We start from the raw sequence: 17,102 nt of genomic DNA, 5'->3' as shown, positions 1-17,102 counted from the left end.
ATCTCTGCAAAAAGAAAACACGTCTATCCTACCTCCCCATCTCCGTGAATTTCCAGTCTTGGGTGCATCCTTTCAGGATGTGATTGTTTGCTTCTATAACTTCAAATTTCTGGGTTGTTGAAGCACCTGTCACACATCTATTAAAAATACCACAGTAATTGTATAGTAGAAGCTAGGCTGAAGGAACTTGTTAAAGAGTGCTTTTCGTTCCTCACCACATCACCTCATGGAACCATAAGCAAAGGACACTGTGTCTGAAAGAGAGAGGAGTGATGAAAGACAAGCCATGCAAAAGGATATTTAAGTTGTCCTGATAAAAGTGACAGGCTGATCTCTCAAAGAAACACATATTAAATAAAAGGTTGCTAATAGAAAGAAAGGGTTTACAGCTATCATTTGAATTACTTCTTGTAGCCTGCAACTAAATGAGAATATGTTTAAATGTTGTGTTTAAGTTTGAATAAGCTTCTTCTCTATAGTTCCTAAAACAGATCCAACTGATTTGGATTTGGCTATTAATGTTGCAGAACAGATGTTGGCTGAACATCCCAGGAGATGGAAGAAATTCTTACTTCCTAGGAACAAGAAAAGAGGTGGGGCTATCTTTTTCAGAGAGATCCATGGTCTTAAAAAGAAGCTCAAGAGGGGCTGCAGACTCTTCCTATAGCAGTGGCATATGGGTACCATGCTTGTACAGAAAATACTTTGTGCTTAGGACTTAAGAACAAAGTACCAGGGAATGGTTACTTCTTGTTAAACTACTTAAATTTTGATTCTTTTATTGGTGCACCAGATCATACTGAGAACAAAATGTACTCAATACAGTTACTCAGTATTGCACTGAGTACACTCATTGTTGAAATACTTGAGAGGATTTGTACCATGCATCTTAGTTTTGTTGGATCATCTAAGGGGGCCCTGCTCTGTCACTGATATTGCTGAGTCACTGAACAGCCTCTGAGTTCTCCTGGGGCAAACTTGTAGGTGTATTGATGAGGATTTGGGTTTCCTCTTGTTTTTGCTTGGGCACTTCACAGTCTTAGTCCATATTAAGATTTTTCATCAACATCCTGTCTCTTCAAGACTTCAGGGTTTCAAGCCCTGTTTACTCCCCTCACCCAATCTTTCATCTGTGAACTTTGGTTCAGCATGCTATCACCACATGTCACAGGGTGCACCTCTCACCGCTGGGCTGACGTCTCCTCCTGGTCACTCTGAGGATTAGCTGTTGAGGCCGACACCCCTCCCACAGATTGCACACCATAACTCCGATCCTGATCTGCAGCTCCTCTCTCTCCAGGACCCTCAGCATCTCCTTCGTGACTCAGCCCTCTGTCTAGGTTACTCAGCGTTCCCTCTCCTGGGGTTCAGTCCATCAGCAGTCTTAGGCAGCCTTCCCATTCACTGCCTCAGTTCTGTGCCATACCCTTGGTGGCTGGTAGGTGAACCTGGGCCCACCCTCTTTTCTGGGTTCCAGTCCAGTCCAGCTCAGCAGTTCTGGACCTCCTCTCTCTGCCCTCACTGCTCCTTCCCTAGACTGCTTCCTGCATTTTGGTTTCCCTTCTCTCTTTGTGTGTACCAGCTCCAAGAACCCTCCTCCCCCTTTCCAGAGAGTGACTGCTGTCTGCCTTCCTGCAGCCTTTTACAGCAGCCCCCAAGCACTCCTCCCTCTTCCCAGGGAGTGACTGCCCTTTTTCAGCAGCCCTAGACTGTAGCCCTCTACCTGGCTTTATAGGCACTGCCTGTTCCTGCACAGGTGGGCCTGCATGCAATCATTTAGTTCTCTGCTCAGTGGCTCCTCCTCCAGGTGCAGCTTGGGCAGTTAATTGGCTATCTTAACACTGGTCAGTCCTGCGTGGGGTGGAGACCCCATCACACCACACTTCACCATGTCACTTGTCTCTCTTTTTTCACCTTGATTACCAGTATGTAAGACGGAAGGTGCCCCAGAAGCTTTACTAAGTTTTCATATTGTAGAGAGAGAATATCCTTTATGGACATGCATAACTACTGTGGAAAGGTGCCGCTTGCAAAATCACTTTCAGTCTCTGTGCCGCATGCTCTAAGACCTGAAATGTCTGTGTCACTTGCCTATGTCAAGGCTTCAATTCCCTTAGTAGTATAGTGTGCTATCCCAGGGGACTTGGCACCGATTCTTCATTGAATATGACATCACTGTCTTTAAAGCACCATGTTCAACCCATTTAAAGAAGTGACAGGTTATCTCCCAGTTTGTGATTTATGCTGTGCTCAATACCTACTGGCAATCCCTGAAATCTTCAGCTGTGAATAGTATGTACACAGGTACCCAATCCAAAAGATTATCAGATACAAGAAAAGGAAATATTGCCATAGCAGAGATGGTTTGATAGAGATGTGGTTCTTTGGATCAATTTTGGTGCTTAGCAGCACTGACCTGACACTGGCGCTGGATGGAGTCCTCCATTCCATGAGAGGCCTGAATGCACTGGACTGAATTCATGAGTAGATGGCACAGCTGACAACACATTTATCTGCAGTGATTGTCTTAATACTGTTGGTTTTGGCACCAGTCTCAATTCTCCAGTTTCCTTCCCTGACATAGCACCTGTGACATCTATTAAGGTGAACTCTGATGATCAACACTACAAAAGTGATGTCCACTCCTTGTCAACTGTTGAGAATAGCCTACTTCCAACTTAATTGAATTGGCTCGTTAGGCCTGACCCCAGCTTGGTAAGGCACCTACCATCTTTTTTTATGCTGTGTATTTATACCACCCTACTGTATGTTCCACTTCATGCATCTGATGAAGTGGGTTTTAGCCCACGAAAGCTTATGCCCAAATAAATTTATTAGTCTCTGAAGTGCTGCAAGGACTCCTCATGGTTTTTTCTGATGATGAAGATGATCAAGACATGTTATTGGGACACTGAAGAAACTGGTGACTCCTTATAGATCATCTGTATGTAGCTGTAACTGCAGGGGAAGAGGACAAAGGGAATGGTTGTTATGGAGGATCCATCCTTTGCCCATATTTTTGAAGTAGACAGCTAAAGTTTCAAGCTTTAATTCAGTCTTTTTTTAGAAAATGCAAAGAACTGAAGTTGACCGTGATGTGGGTCAGGTTCAGCTTCTGAACAGAGCGATCTGATTATTGTATTCTATTCTGGATATGATAAAGAGAAGACTGAATTTTTTACTGTTTGGATCAAAAAGTTGTTTGGAAGCAGAATTTTACCAGCTTTTCTGGTTTTTGCACAGACAGACAACTTGAAGCTAGAATCAGGGACCGTTAAATACATCTAGAACTGTGATTCCCTTCACTAGGCCAAATTCATGAAAAATGGTTTGTTTTTGCCAGTTCTGAAATGAGTGACAAGCAAATTTTACTAATTTTACATTGTGATATTCAGAGGTTTTTTTTTCTATATACAACGTACTGGATTCTAGGAATCAGGTAGTCTCTCTCCCAAAAATAGACAAAAAGGGCCCTGATAGCCTTTCATTTTCTTATTACATCACCTTTCAGTTTTTGGCATTCTAGTCTTAACTAAGGGTACGTCCACACTACAGCTTAAAATCGATATTAGTAAAATCGATTTTATAAAACAGGGTTTATAAAATCGATTTTACGCGTCCACACTAGGGCACCTTACATCGGTGGTGTGCGTCCATGGTCCCTGGCGTCCATCGATTTCAGGAGCGTTGCACTGTGGGTACCTATCCCACAGTTCCTGCAGTGTTCCCTGACCCTTGGAATTATGGGTTACTACCCCAGTGCCTGATCGGGCAAAAATCACTGTCGTGGGTGGTTCTGGGTACAGCCTCACCCCTTCTCTTCCTGAAAGCAGCAGACAGCCATTTCGCGCGTTTTTTACTGGTTGAAGTGAGCAAATGCCATTTTACAGCAAGCATGGATCCTGGTCTGATCAGTACCTTGATCGTGGACGTTGTAAACAGTTCACGCATTCTCGTGCTGTCTATGCTGAACCATGAGCAGCAAATGCATGAGAGGATGCTGCAGCGACGGCAGCGCGGCGACGAGACTGATGAGGACTTGGAGACCGAGTTCTCCGAAACCACGGGCCCCCGCGCTTTGGAGCTCCTGATGGTAATGGGAGAGGTTCTAACCATTCCTCGCCAATTTTGGGCCCGGGAAACAAGCACAGACTGGTGGGACCGCATAGTTTTGCAGGTGTGGGACGATTCGCAGTGGCTGCGGAACTTTCGCATGCGTAAGAGCACTTTCTTTGAACTTTGTGACTTGCTTTCCCCTGTCCTGAAACGCCATAATACCAGGATGAGAGCAGCCCTCCCAGTGGAGAAGCGAGTGGCAATAGCCCTTTGGAAGCTTGCAACATCAGACAGCTACCGGTCAGTCGGGAATCAATTTGGAGTGGGCAAATCTACTGTGGGGGCAGCTGTGCTGGAAGTAGCCAAAGCAATCATTAAGCTGCTGCTATGAAAGGTTGTGACTCTGGGAAACGTGCAGGTCATAGTGGATGGCTTTGCTGCAATGGGATTCCCTAACTGTGGGGGGGCGATAGATGGAACCCATATCCCTATCTTGGCACCGGAGCACCAGGGCACCCAGTACATAAACCGCAAGGGGTACTTTTCAATGGTGCTGCAAGCACTGGTGGATCACAAGGGACGTTTCACCAACATCCACGTGGGATGGCCAGGAAGGGTTCATGACGCTCGTGTCTTCAGAAGCACTACTCTGTTTAAACGGCTGCAGCAAGGGACTTACTTCCCAGATCAGAAAATTACAGTTGGAGATGTTGAAATGCCTGTAGTTATCCTGGGGGACCCAGCCTACCCCTTGATGCCATGGCTCATGAAGCCATACCCAGGCAGCCTGGACAGTGGTCAGGAGTTGTTTAACTACAGGCTGAGCAAATGCAGAATGGTGGTAGAATGTGCATTTGGCCATCTTAAGGCGTGCTGGAGAAGCTTACTTACTCGCTCAGACCTCAGCCAAACCAATGTCCCCTTTGTTATTGCTGCTTGCTGTGTGCTCCACAATCTCTGTGAGAGTAAGGGGGAGACCTTTATGGCGGGGTGGGAGGCTGAGGCAAATCACCTGGCCGCTGATTACGCGCAGCCAGACACCAGGGCAATTAGAAGATCACACCAGGAAGCGGTGCGCATCAGAGAAGCCTTGAAAACGAGTTTCATCATGGGCCAGGGTACGGTGTGACTGCTGTGTTTCTTTCCCCTTCATGAACCTCCCCCCCCATGTATTGACTCCTGCTGTTGCAAGCAAACTTCCCTCCACCCTTCCATAACAGCTTGCTTATTGAAATAAAGTTACTATCTGTAGAAAACATTGTATTCTTTATTAAAAGTCAGTCCCTGTAAGCAACCCACCCTCCCTCTTGCTTTTAAAAGCATCTGATTAAAAATACATAAGTAGGGGGTTTTGGAGGAGGATGGGAGGGAGGGAGGGAGGGAAGACAAAGGCAATTAAGGAAGCCTTGAAAACGAGTTTCATCATGGGCCAGGGTACGGTGTGACTGCTGTGTTTCTTTCCCCTTCATGAACCCCTCCCCCCATGTATTGACTCCTGCTGCTGCAAGCAAGCTTCCCTCCACCCTTCCATAACAGCTTGCTTATTGAAATAAATTTACTATCTGTAACCAACCCACCCTCCCACTGCCTTTGAATAGCATGTCCTTATAAGAAGAGTAAAAGAAATGAAAAGGTACCCCTAGAGTGGTTTGGGAGGAGTATAGGAGGGAAGAAAAATGCCATTAAGGGCATTTCAATGTAATGACAGCCTTTTGGTTGGACTGTCCACAGGGGTGGAGTGGGCAGGTGCAGAAAGCCTTCCCCCACGCGTTCTTACACGTCTGGGTGTGGAAGATATGGGACATGGTGAGTACTGAGGGAGGTTAAACATGGGCTGGAGTGGCACTCTGTGACCCCGCAGCTCTTCCACCAGACTTCGGAGGATGTCAGTTTGATCACGCAGCAGCTTCAGCGTTGCAGCCCGCCACTGCTGATCTTCCTGCCACCACATCTCATCTCGAGCGTCCCTCCTGTCCTCACGTTCACTGGCAGTGTCCCTGTACTTTGCGACCACGTGTTTCCACTCCCCCAGATGAGCTCTTTCACTGCGGGTTACTGCCATTATTTCTGTGAACATCTCCTCCCGTGTCCTCTTCTTCCTTATTCTCCTTATCTGATCTATCCGTCGGACTGTGGTAGGGAGGCTTGAAAAATGTGCAGCTGCATGAGTGGGGGAAAAGAGTGATAGAAGGATCATAAGAGAGACATTTCACAGAACAATGGTTATACTCTTCCACAGTGAACTACACTATTCACCGTACGTAGCACATGTCACTTCACTACAAGGTCGCCTTTGGATTCTTTTAGTATTTAGTGCTTGCGGGTGTGGTGTCAGAGATCAACACAGACGCAGGTCCGGGGATTACAAATCAGCTTGCTGGCGGAGATGGTAAGGCTAGTGGCAGTGAACCGTGCAACCTCTTTTATTACCCTGTACCCCTGGCTATTAACAGGTAACATTCATGCTTGGCAGCCAAACTGCTAAAAAGCTAATCTTTTGCTTCTTTTCTTATGCCATCAGAAAGATTAAGCACTAGAGGAAAATTGTGAATGGTTTCCCCCCCCTACTCTGCATGTCTGCTGTAATGGCAGGTCACTTTACCGCCTCCCCTCTCCCCCCTCTATGCCTTGGCAATTAGCAGCGATAATTCCTGCAGCCTGAATGCTAAAATGGTCAGCGCCATTAGAGACACCTCCCCGTAGGAATGTGCAGGTTTTTACCATCCCCCACATAGCTAACTGCTAGGAAAGGTTTTTTATTAAAGGAGCAGGAAAGCAGAAACAAAGGAATGGTCATCTCTGTCCCCTTAATAAAGTACATTACTTTTTAACAGGTGACCATGAACGATATCACTCTCATGAGGATAACAGAAAGAGAAAAAGAAATTATGCTTCTTGAATGCCAGCAATCCCCGGGGCCATATGCAGCTAGGCTTTGTCATGCAATGATACCTGATTACGTGCTCCAGGCATGGCGTGGTAAAGTTTCGTACCATGGTGGACGGAATAAGGCTGCCCTGCCCAGAAACCTTCTGCAAAGGCTATTGGGGTACCTCCAGGAGTGCTTCATAGAGATGTCCCTGGAGGATTTCCGCTCCATCCCCAGACATGTTAACAGACTTTTCCAGTAACTTTAATGCCAGCTACTGCATGCAAGCCCTCATGGCAAATCAATCATTAAAAAACGGTTACTTTTAAACTATGGTTTTTATTTAAAAAAGTACACTCACCAGAGGTCGCTTCCATAGCTTCATGTCTGTGCTAGTGGCTTGAGAGGGCTGGGAGGGTACTTCTGTCAGCCTGAGGAAAAGCTCCTGGCTGTTGGGGAGAATGGAGTGCTATGTGGTCTCTGCCATCTCGTCCTCCTCCTGTTCCTCCTCCACATCTTCGCCGTCTGCAGAATCATCAGCAGTGGCTGAGATTACTACCCCCACCTCTGAATCCACAGACAAGGGGGGGCTTGTCGTGGCGCAGTTACCTAAAATTGCGTGAAGCTCCGCGTAGAAGTGGCATGTTTTTGGGCCAGATCCGGATCTGCCATTTGCTGCTTTGGTCTTCTGGTACGCTTGTCTGAGCTCCTTCACTTTAACTCTGCACTGCACCGAGTCTCTGCTACGGCCTCTCGGCCTCATGGCATTAGAAATCTTTTCAAAAGTTTTCTCATTTCGTCTACTGGAACGCAGTTCTGATAGCACAGAATCTTCTCCCCATACAGCTATCAGATCCAATAACTCCTGTGTGTTCCACGCTGGAGCTCTTTTCCTATTCTCAGGAGACTGGATTGTTACCTGTGCTGCTGAGAGCTCCACGCTGGCCAAACAGGAAATGCAATTCAAAAGTTCCCAGGGCTTTTCCTGTGTACCTGGCCAGCAGTAGAGTTCCTTTACCTGTCCAGAGCGGCCACTGGTGCACTGTGGGATACCTCCCGGAGGCCATTAACTTCGATTTCCGTCCACACTAGCCCAAAATCGATTTTGTAAAATCGATTTTAGGGTTACTCCTTTCGTTTAGCTGGAGTACAGAAATTGATTTTAAGACCCCTTAAAATCGATTTTAAGTGCCTTGTAGTGTGGACGGTTACAGCATTAAATCGATTTAACGCTGTTTAAATCGATTTAACGCTCTAGTGTGGACCTGGCCTAAGACGAAAGCTGTACCCCTCTTTCTCCTGGCTGTGTACACCTCGTGCTAGCAACAAAGAAGAGAGTGGTGTAGTGCTGTTACAGGGAGTCCTCTACTATCTGGATCCACTATATTTAAGTCTATATTGTGCTGGCAGACTGGGTCCTGAGAATTGGACCCACTATATTCTCCAGTTGTTAAAGAAATGGGAAAGCTGCGGCTCAGATTTCAACTCCTTGTGTTGGCAGCAGCCCATTACAGTTTTCCAAAAAGTCTTCCAGCAAAAAGGGAAAAGTCATGGTGGGATATTTCTAATTTAAAAGCAAACTTTTAAAAATAAAAATAAACTTGGTAAAGGGCATCAAAAACCTTTCATTTTCTTCATTTCCCTTTTACCTAGTAGGTCAGATGCTCGGTTTGGTAGCATGACTTCAGATTTCTTTATGTAGATCTTTTTGATGACTGCTGCATACTTGTATCCAAGATGGAGGAATCTGTTAAGACATGGTTGAGGGAGAAAAGAAGGTTACTTTATTCTGAGAATTCCAGTTAAAATTATCTGCCTTCACAAATGCCACCCTGTTTGTCTTGCCAGGTGTCTTTATGGAGATAATATTTTCAGATAATTCCAGTTATAGGTCAATAAACACATTTTCCCAAAACTCCTAGTTTTATATGTTTTCAAAATTAAGAAGATTAATCCAAGTATAAATGTCAGAATATGATTCTGTAATGTGTAATAATCCAATGTTAGTTACCTTTTGATTCTCTGTCTCCTTGTTTAGTCTCTTCTTTCTCCTCCTCCTCTGTCCATGGCCTGTGGAACAGTTGCCCACTCACTTTCCCTTGCTTTATATCTGTGTTTTGTATAGGTATGTTATTTTCCTCCTTCCCCTCTTTATCTCTCTTACATCCTCTCCCCTCCTCTATCCCTTTCCTTGCCCTTCCTGCTTTGACTCTGTAAACCAGAATAAATTGAGATAGAATATTTTGTCAATCTCTAAAGCTCTAGTCAACAGTGGTTTGTTCACAGAACGTGATATTTGTCAGGTTTACTTTTGGCTCAGCTCTATTCCTGCAAGCTTGATCTTGCTCCCAGTTACATGTAGGACAACATCAACAGACCTGCACTAGGAGCAAATTGGAGAAATATCACCACAGATATCAAGGCATAGTTTGTTCCCTGCTAGGTTGTCAAAGCAGGATTTACTGCACATTAAGGAGACATAATCCCTGTTGGAAATTGTACTTCTCTTCTCCTTTTCCTCTTCTCTTTTGTCATTAAAAAAAAAAAAAAGCGTTGTGAATACTAGTTTTACTAGATCGGATGATTTAGGTCTCTCAGCAGTTTTACCTATATCCATTGCCTGAGTCAACTCTTGTGGAGACAGTGCTTCTTATTATGACTGTCAAGATTTATTGCTGCTTACAGCATTGCATTTTTTCTGTATTTTCTCTTTTTCTTTCCTATCTTCTGTCCTATACTCCTATCTTTGGCTTACCAGAAGTTGTGGAAAAATAATTTCCGTTCCTACTGGGCTTATGCTTCCAACACTCATACATTCACAGCTCTCCATAGTGTCACTATAGTACCTACAGTAATATTATATAGATTTAAAATACAATAAAGGTTACCTGGGACTTAAAGTTTACTAATGATGGGGTAAAGCCAAGTTGGCTTAGGTAATAAATCACTGGCAAAGAAATGTTTAAGTGAGCACAGATCTCATAAGGCAGAACTTCTTGGAGTATTGCATATACTTGGATAAATGTGTCTCATTGATTATACCAATAAGATTGCTGTGCAGTTCTGCCACATAGAGTAACTTTGAAGGAATAAGGCCCAAATGACCATGGGGGCCTCAGGATAACAGATGGCATGTTACTTCCATGTAATACCAGAGCAAGCAGAGACAGGGAAGTTCAAGTAAAACTAGAGAATGAATTATTAACAAAACTGGTCAAGTAACCAAATCCAGCATGTGATACTTAGCATGTGGAGAATGGCTTGTGTGCTCTGTGAAAATAATTCAAGACTTCTGAAAACAATTGTTATACACCAGGGATAATACCTTAATTAGTGTTAATTTTGCTCAAGATCAAGAGCCAAGTGAGCTAATGTCAATGAAGATATTAGCGCTGCAAAATTTGTGTTGAAATAGTATTGTTTGCAGTGGTTGAGAACATAAGACAGTGAAGGGTAAATTAAAATTGACAAAGATTTAAAAAAATAAACTTTTGAGTTCATGAATGGGTGTCAGATGTCTAGTATAAAGCTCCAGTTTCATACCTGTACCTAAAAAATAAATCAGCAGAATACTGTTATAAAAGTATATTTATATTGGAAGAGCCTCATCAAATAAAGCATGTCAGTGGATATAATGTACTCTGAGTGTAAAGAAACTCTATCTAAAACTCTTTTAGTGCCTTGTCCTTCCTTATTTATCTTAAAGGTGAACTTTAAAATATTTTTGTTTTGTTTTTATTTTACATATGGGGGATAGAAAATAACATTATTGAAACTTTTCAGAATTGCATGACATACTTAAAATCTGCCACTTATCTGATTCCTTTTTGGACATTTCCATTGTGCTTGTAGAGTTTCTGATTGCTCTTTTGTCCCAGAATGATGTATTTTTTTCAGTATCATGGTAATTTAGATGCAGCCAGCAGGACTTCACATGACTTAAATTATTCCAAACTTAACTTAAAAAAAATCTTTTAATGTGCTGAATGTCTTTCCTATGCTTGCTTTTGCAGCATTTAGCACATAATTGTAGGGTTAACTAATCTTTGCAGCTTATCTTTATGTTTGAACTTTCTTGTTGTTTTATTTGACATTAGTATGGATAACTTTGTGGCGTATACTTTTTTTCATCCCTTGCAGAACTTAGTGGAGGACATTGAGGACTCCTGTTGGAGTTCTATTCCTCTCTCATCTCTTTATATTAATAATGGAATGATGATAATAATAGTTAATTAATGCATACTATTTACATAGTACCTTTCATTCCAGGATCTCAAAGTGCTTTCAGTCAATAATTAGGCCTCACAACACTCCTGTGAACTACATTCTTGATCCATCCTGATCCAAACCTACTGAAGTCAAACATATTTTAATTGACTTCAGTGGGCTTTGGATCAGGCTCTACAATTCCTTAAATGTTATTGCCATAAAGGGAAGTCCTGGTGTCCTGGACTATCCTGATTTACATCTTTTAAAGTCATGGGTTATAAATTGCATGGGTTATAAATCAGCAGTATTTTTTCCATGATCTGTGAAGAAATTTTCCTGCTTCCAGTAAGTTCCTGCAGAAAAGATAGTGTAATCCTGATCTGGTAATAACACTATTAGATAAATTGAGACTATAAGTAAATAGTATTCATTTTAGAGACAGAGAAACTGAGGCACAGATAGATTAAATAGCTTGCTTGAGATCATATGGTAAGTCTGCAGCAGAGCAAGAAATAGAACCCAGATCTCTTAACTTCAGGTCTCCATAACTCTAACCAGAGGCACATTCTCATCTTTATTTAAGTATATTTTGGAGGAATAAGCACAGGGCTTCTGCAGAGAGATACTGTCTTTGGCTGCTATCAACAAACAGAAAAAGCCCCTTGCAGAATCATTCACACAGAGTTTTGTGGCTTGTGTTGAAAATATCTGTGACCAGTTTGCAGATAATGGGTTCTCTGAAGAAAGGTAAAGCAGTTTGATTTGTAAATATTTGATTGCTCTTATTTCAGCTATCTCAGATTATCAGCTTTGATAATATTTAACAGATCACAACCTTTTTATTTTTATGCTAATTGTGACCATGGAATTATCATTAACAGATGCTTGAATTACAGTAGCTATACATTTGATCTATTTAAAAACAAAAATGGGGACAGCAGGAGCGCCGCCAGCTTTTTTGCCACCTTAGGCGGCGGAAGGTCCTGCCCCCGAAATGCCGCCCCCGACAGAGGTGGTGGAAGGGCCGGCCCCCGAAATGCCACTGACGACCAGGGCGGCCCAAGATCCGGCTGCCGCGGTTGCTGCCCCTCAAATGTTAGCGCCCTAGGCGACTGCCTACGTTGCCTAATGGGTTGCGTCGGACCTGAGGGACAGATAGTCAGCTGACGTAAATATCCCTATAGTTCCACTGACTTCATTGACTATCTACTCCGGCACTTCCATGTATTTGTTTTTCTGTACAAAATGGGGAAAAAAGATAACTAGATTAAGTCCCCAGTAATTGCAAAATGTTAGGTACTGAAGGGTGGCAAAGAATAAATATGCAATTTATACTGCTTTGTTTTGTGTCCAATTCCAAGTTTGTTAGCCTCCCAATAAAGTTGGACCCAATTCAGCTCCCACTGAAGTTAATCGAAGTAGAATAAGCTGGTAACATTCTGTTTTATGCAACCTCTGTTGTTGTTGGAAATCCCAAGACTCTAGCATTGCAATACTTTGTAGTACAATCTGTAGGTGTACTGGCACTAAACTTAATGATTTACAGAATTTGATGCCAGGGCCCTTGTGCTGGTTTACAGTGGTGCTTCAGAGTTGGAGGCACAAAGGATTCTGGAACACAAAAATGGAGATCAAGGCAAGATAGCCCTATATATTGTAACTTTGTTTAAAGCAAAGAAATGTGTCATTCAGGGGGAACAGGTGTCTGATACCCTCATCTTCCTAAAGGGTTGTCTGATCACCAGTACTTAAAGCTGATCTAGTTCCTCCTGAAGTCCAGATACAATGTGAGTCTGGCTGCCAGAATAGCACAAGATTGTTCAAAGAGCATAATAATGCACCCAATATATTTTTTAAATACTTTTATATATTCATTTTATAAATCAGATATCCAATAATTCAAACATTACCAAAATCTTCAAGAGTAATGTGCAATTTGTCATAATGTATCAGTCCAGTTCTGTAATTATCCCTTACATGCACGCCATCAAATGATAATTTAACCAGTACCCCTTGTTTTTTGCAAGTAATTAATAATGGCATAAATAAGTTATGAAACCACTTAAGTTTGAAAATTTTGACTCAGCTGTCCTGACTCTCAGTCCTTTTGCCTTAATCACATGACCAACTTTCCTGTTGTAAAGGTTTTGAGATAACTTGATCATAAGAGGAGTTTATATGCTGGTTATACTATGCTAGTATATACTATGTTAAGATTACTCTCTCACAGAACTGAGCGGTTTTATGTCAGTTTCATTTCTGTGATTTGCTCTCAGTCATGACAAACATTCTTTCTTACAGACCTTTCCATTTTTTATTGGAATGGTTCTTCAAAACAGTTTATACCAAAGGTATACAATAAAATATTGCCCATAGTTAATTCCTTAGTTTCTTTGAGTCTAAGTTTATTCTTATATTGAGATGCTCTTCTTTTTACTATTTTCTTGAATTTTTTCAATATTTTACTAGATAATAGTGTTTGTGTTGGCCATCTCCTTGGTTAATGGATTAACTCCAAGCTCTAAATAGTATTTCTTTGTACAAGGAAACTTTTGAAAGAGTGTTTTTCTTTCCTGTTTTAAAATAAAATGATTAATTGTAGTTTTCATAAAGGATGAAAAACTAAATATTCTGAGAATATCCAAGAGAGTACATATTAGGCTTCTCTGTTACTTATTTTGTCATACTTTTTTTAAAGACTGTTTTAAGATTCTTTGCTAATTTGTGCTCTTTCTCTAAAACAGAGTGTTGTAAAAGCATTATTTTATTTATATTTTTTAAATTAAAGAACTATGTTCAATTTAAGATTCCTTTTTTGTGGTAGTTCTTTTTTGAGCCTTTTTCTGTGACCACCTGGGCATGTTTACCCTTACATACATGAGTAGGCCCATCAATATCAGTGGAACTTCTTGCATGCATAAAACTAAGCAAATAAATTGTATACAGAATGGGGGCCTTGGTCACTAGAGAATGATGTAAAGCCCAGCAAGGTGAAAGATTATTAAAAGTACTAAATGTATCTATTTCCTATATTATTATTATTATTTTTAAAAACCAAGACTATTTGTACACTTTCCACATATTCTGTTGGTTAAATGTAACAATAGAGGGCAAAATTCAAAGAATAAGGGCAAACTTTAAAAAGGACAAAAGGGTTTTATTTTCAAACAGCTTCTCTTGGAATAAATTTCCTTGTTCCTGAATGGATTTTATAGATAATACATACTTATGTCCATTAGAGTGCAGACCATCTGCCAGTATACGATATATTTATACGCTAAACAGTCCAAGTTCACAAAAAAAGATTTTCTTCAGTTTACTTTTGAAAGCAAAAGGATTGCTGGAAGCTTTAATAATGAGTCTTCCATAAACTTTGTGAGAACTCATTTGCTGTTAAGCATTGGAAATAACGGTAATGTTGTATGTTCTTCTCTGTAGGGTACAAATCCTACAAAGTCTGGCTGAGTAAGGCTGATCCTGCAAATATTTAGGGATATTAACTTTAAAGACCTTTCAGATGTTCCCCAGGACAGAATCTGTCAGAAAACTCTGACCTGGGGATGATGGTATTATTCTTATTTAGCAGTTTTTAGATGGGATCTAAACTGAATCAGTACAGTTTAGTGTTTAATATTGAGTTTGTATAATTATTTAACACTGAGCTTGTATAAAATCTATGATCAATAGACACATTTCCATGAAATTAAAAAAAAAATCAATGGAAACTACTCTTTTAAATAAATTAACTTACCCTTCAATCTGCAGCCCAAACTTAGCAGCATTTTGCTATTTCATGACACTCAGAAAGTGAAATTATCTGGAAATTGACACTAAATAGTGTAGTTCTATGATCCAGTTTGAGTGAAATGCAAAAAGTAAACAAACAGCATGCATAGAAAAATATTAAATTATATTTTAAAAAATGCTTTCACTTTTAATAGCATAAGGCCTCAGTCTTGCAAGTGCATCTCCATGGGTAGATCCTTGTGCTTGAATGGAGGCCCACTGAAGTCATCACGGTCTATATGGGTGCAACAGTCTGTGCACCGAGCTCTGATTGCAGTATCAGGGCCTGAGAATGGTAATAGAAACACAGATCAGAAAATCTATTGTTAAAAAGTATGTGTACATACCAAAAAAAAAAAGTACAAACCCTTATGTTCGTGAGTAACTTGGCTCATGAAGGTAGCCCCTTAGAAGTCAATGGAACTACTCCCACTAGTAAAGTATGCATGTAGGAGTTTGCAGGATGGGGCCCAGGCTTTTTAAACCAATGGTGTCCCTTGGAAGGAAAATTATTCTTGAACAGTGTCTAATAGGTTTTCATATATTTTTAAAGAGAAAAGGTGTTCTTGTTGTGCAAGAACAATTTAGACAATAAAACTGCTAATTGTGGCTTTGCAAAATTGTATTTATAAAGCTATTTCTTGGTGGGGTGTTCTTGTTTCTTTGTGTAGAACGGAAGGATGCAGAAGGATGGGAAACAGTTCACCGTGGAAGGCCTGTTCGATCTCGATCTACAGCTGTAGCAACAAAAGCTCCTGTAGTTGCAGAATTACTAAGAGCTAAGGATGACAGTGACAAAGAAAATGTAGTCTTCAGACAATCAGAAAGTAAACAGAAGAATTCATTCGATGAAGATAGTGCATCCAAAAATACAGAACTTCTGCAGAAAGATTCTTTATATCTGAGTGAGCATCCTCTTGCTGAAAGGACTCCGGTCAGTGTAATCTGGAAACATTTTTTTATTTTTAGTATTGTAATATTTTGCTAAGGTTTATATAGAAACATTAATCGTGGTTGTTATGTCCAGTGGCTTATTCTTTAACCTGATTGAAAGGTTTTAAAACACTTGGAACTTTTATCAAATCCTTTTTATTATGGTTAATATACAGAAACTACAGTGTGAATAACATTAAGGTGGCAAAATAAACTGACAGTGATAAAAAAACTCTTATCAGATAGAGATGCTCCATATATTTTACAGTGTCTAGAAAAATAACTGGGCATGGTAGTATGGTAGTCGGCAACTTAGTTGAAGTCAATGGATCTGCTCACCCACAAGGCCTGCAGGATTGGACACATTATTTGTTGCAAGAATAACCAAAATGTTTTAATGTTTTTGAAAGTATAAAATCAAATTTGGCTTTAAACAGTAGCTCCTAGCGCAGACAACCAAATATTAAAAACTAAAGTACATCAGAAAAATATCTGTATTCACTTATGTGCAATGAGTGCCTGATTATGCTGTCAACGCTACATGCCCACGTTGGGGATGGTTCAGAGCTATAGTGCCTCCTGGAGTTCCCTGGCACATGGAGTATGTCCCTTGCAACTCTCTTTAGAGGAGTGTAGCCTAATTTTCCCTTTGTGGCTGGACATGTCTTATGGATGATGTTGAAGGGGTGGTATAAGGGATATATCCTTTGACACTTATTGTGGCCCCTCCCCACTTCCTTTGGTAGTGACTAGAATCCTATGGGGGGGCACGAGCAGATGACAGCCTCTGTATTCTAAAAATATACGTTATCACTAAAGTGACAGGGCTGCAATTTTACCTGCTTTCCATAGAAATAGCAAAGGCGTGGGACAATCCTTTCCTTCCTCTCGTTATTGCATCTGTGCGAGGGCCAGGCAAAATCTGGCCATAAATTTAATCCTTTGCGTGAAAATGAACTGTTGTATGAGCATGGTATAAAACCCTAGGTGCATAGATATTACAGTGCAGTCAAAGGGAATGTGCTTTGCTAGAAGTACATGTAATAATATCATCTGTAATAGTAGTAATGTTGGTGGAAATTATTTATTGGTCAATATAGTTTGGTTAAAATATTATTGTTAGGAAAGCTTAGTAACAAAGATATGTATGGTAGTCTTCTCCATTGTTGTATTGAAGTCTTTTGCTGTAGTGGGAATGTTTGTGTTTTTCAACATTATTTCATAAAATTACCATTTATTTTGCTATATT

General features: G+C 41.0%; 1 protein-coding gene across 5 annotated transcripts in view; it reads left to right on the top strand.

Moving 5' to 3' along the window:
• The window catches only part of SCAPER (S-phase cyclin A associated protein in the ER), a 362,895-nt gene that overhangs the window by 84,191 nt on the left and 261,602 nt on the right, over positions 1-17,102 (top strand). For all 5 annotated transcript variants that reach the window (XM_030579108.1, XM_030579106.1, XM_030579104.1 and 2 more), the window contains one exon: positions 15,592-15,854. In XM_030579108.1, the coding sequence (XP_030434968.1) occupies positions 15,592-15,854 (263 nt within the window). The remainder of the gene's footprint in view (positions 1-15,591; positions 15,855-17,102) is intronic.

This window comes from Gopherus evgoodei, chromosome 10 (genome assembly GCF_007399415.2).
Source record: "Gopherus evgoodei ecotype Sinaloan lineage chromosome 10, rGopEvg1_v1.p, whole genome shotgun sequence".
Lineage (NCBI taxonomy): Eukaryota > Metazoa > Chordata > Testudines > Testudinidae > Gopherus > Gopherus evgoodei.
This window is presented reverse-complemented; position numbering and strand designations above follow the sequence as displayed.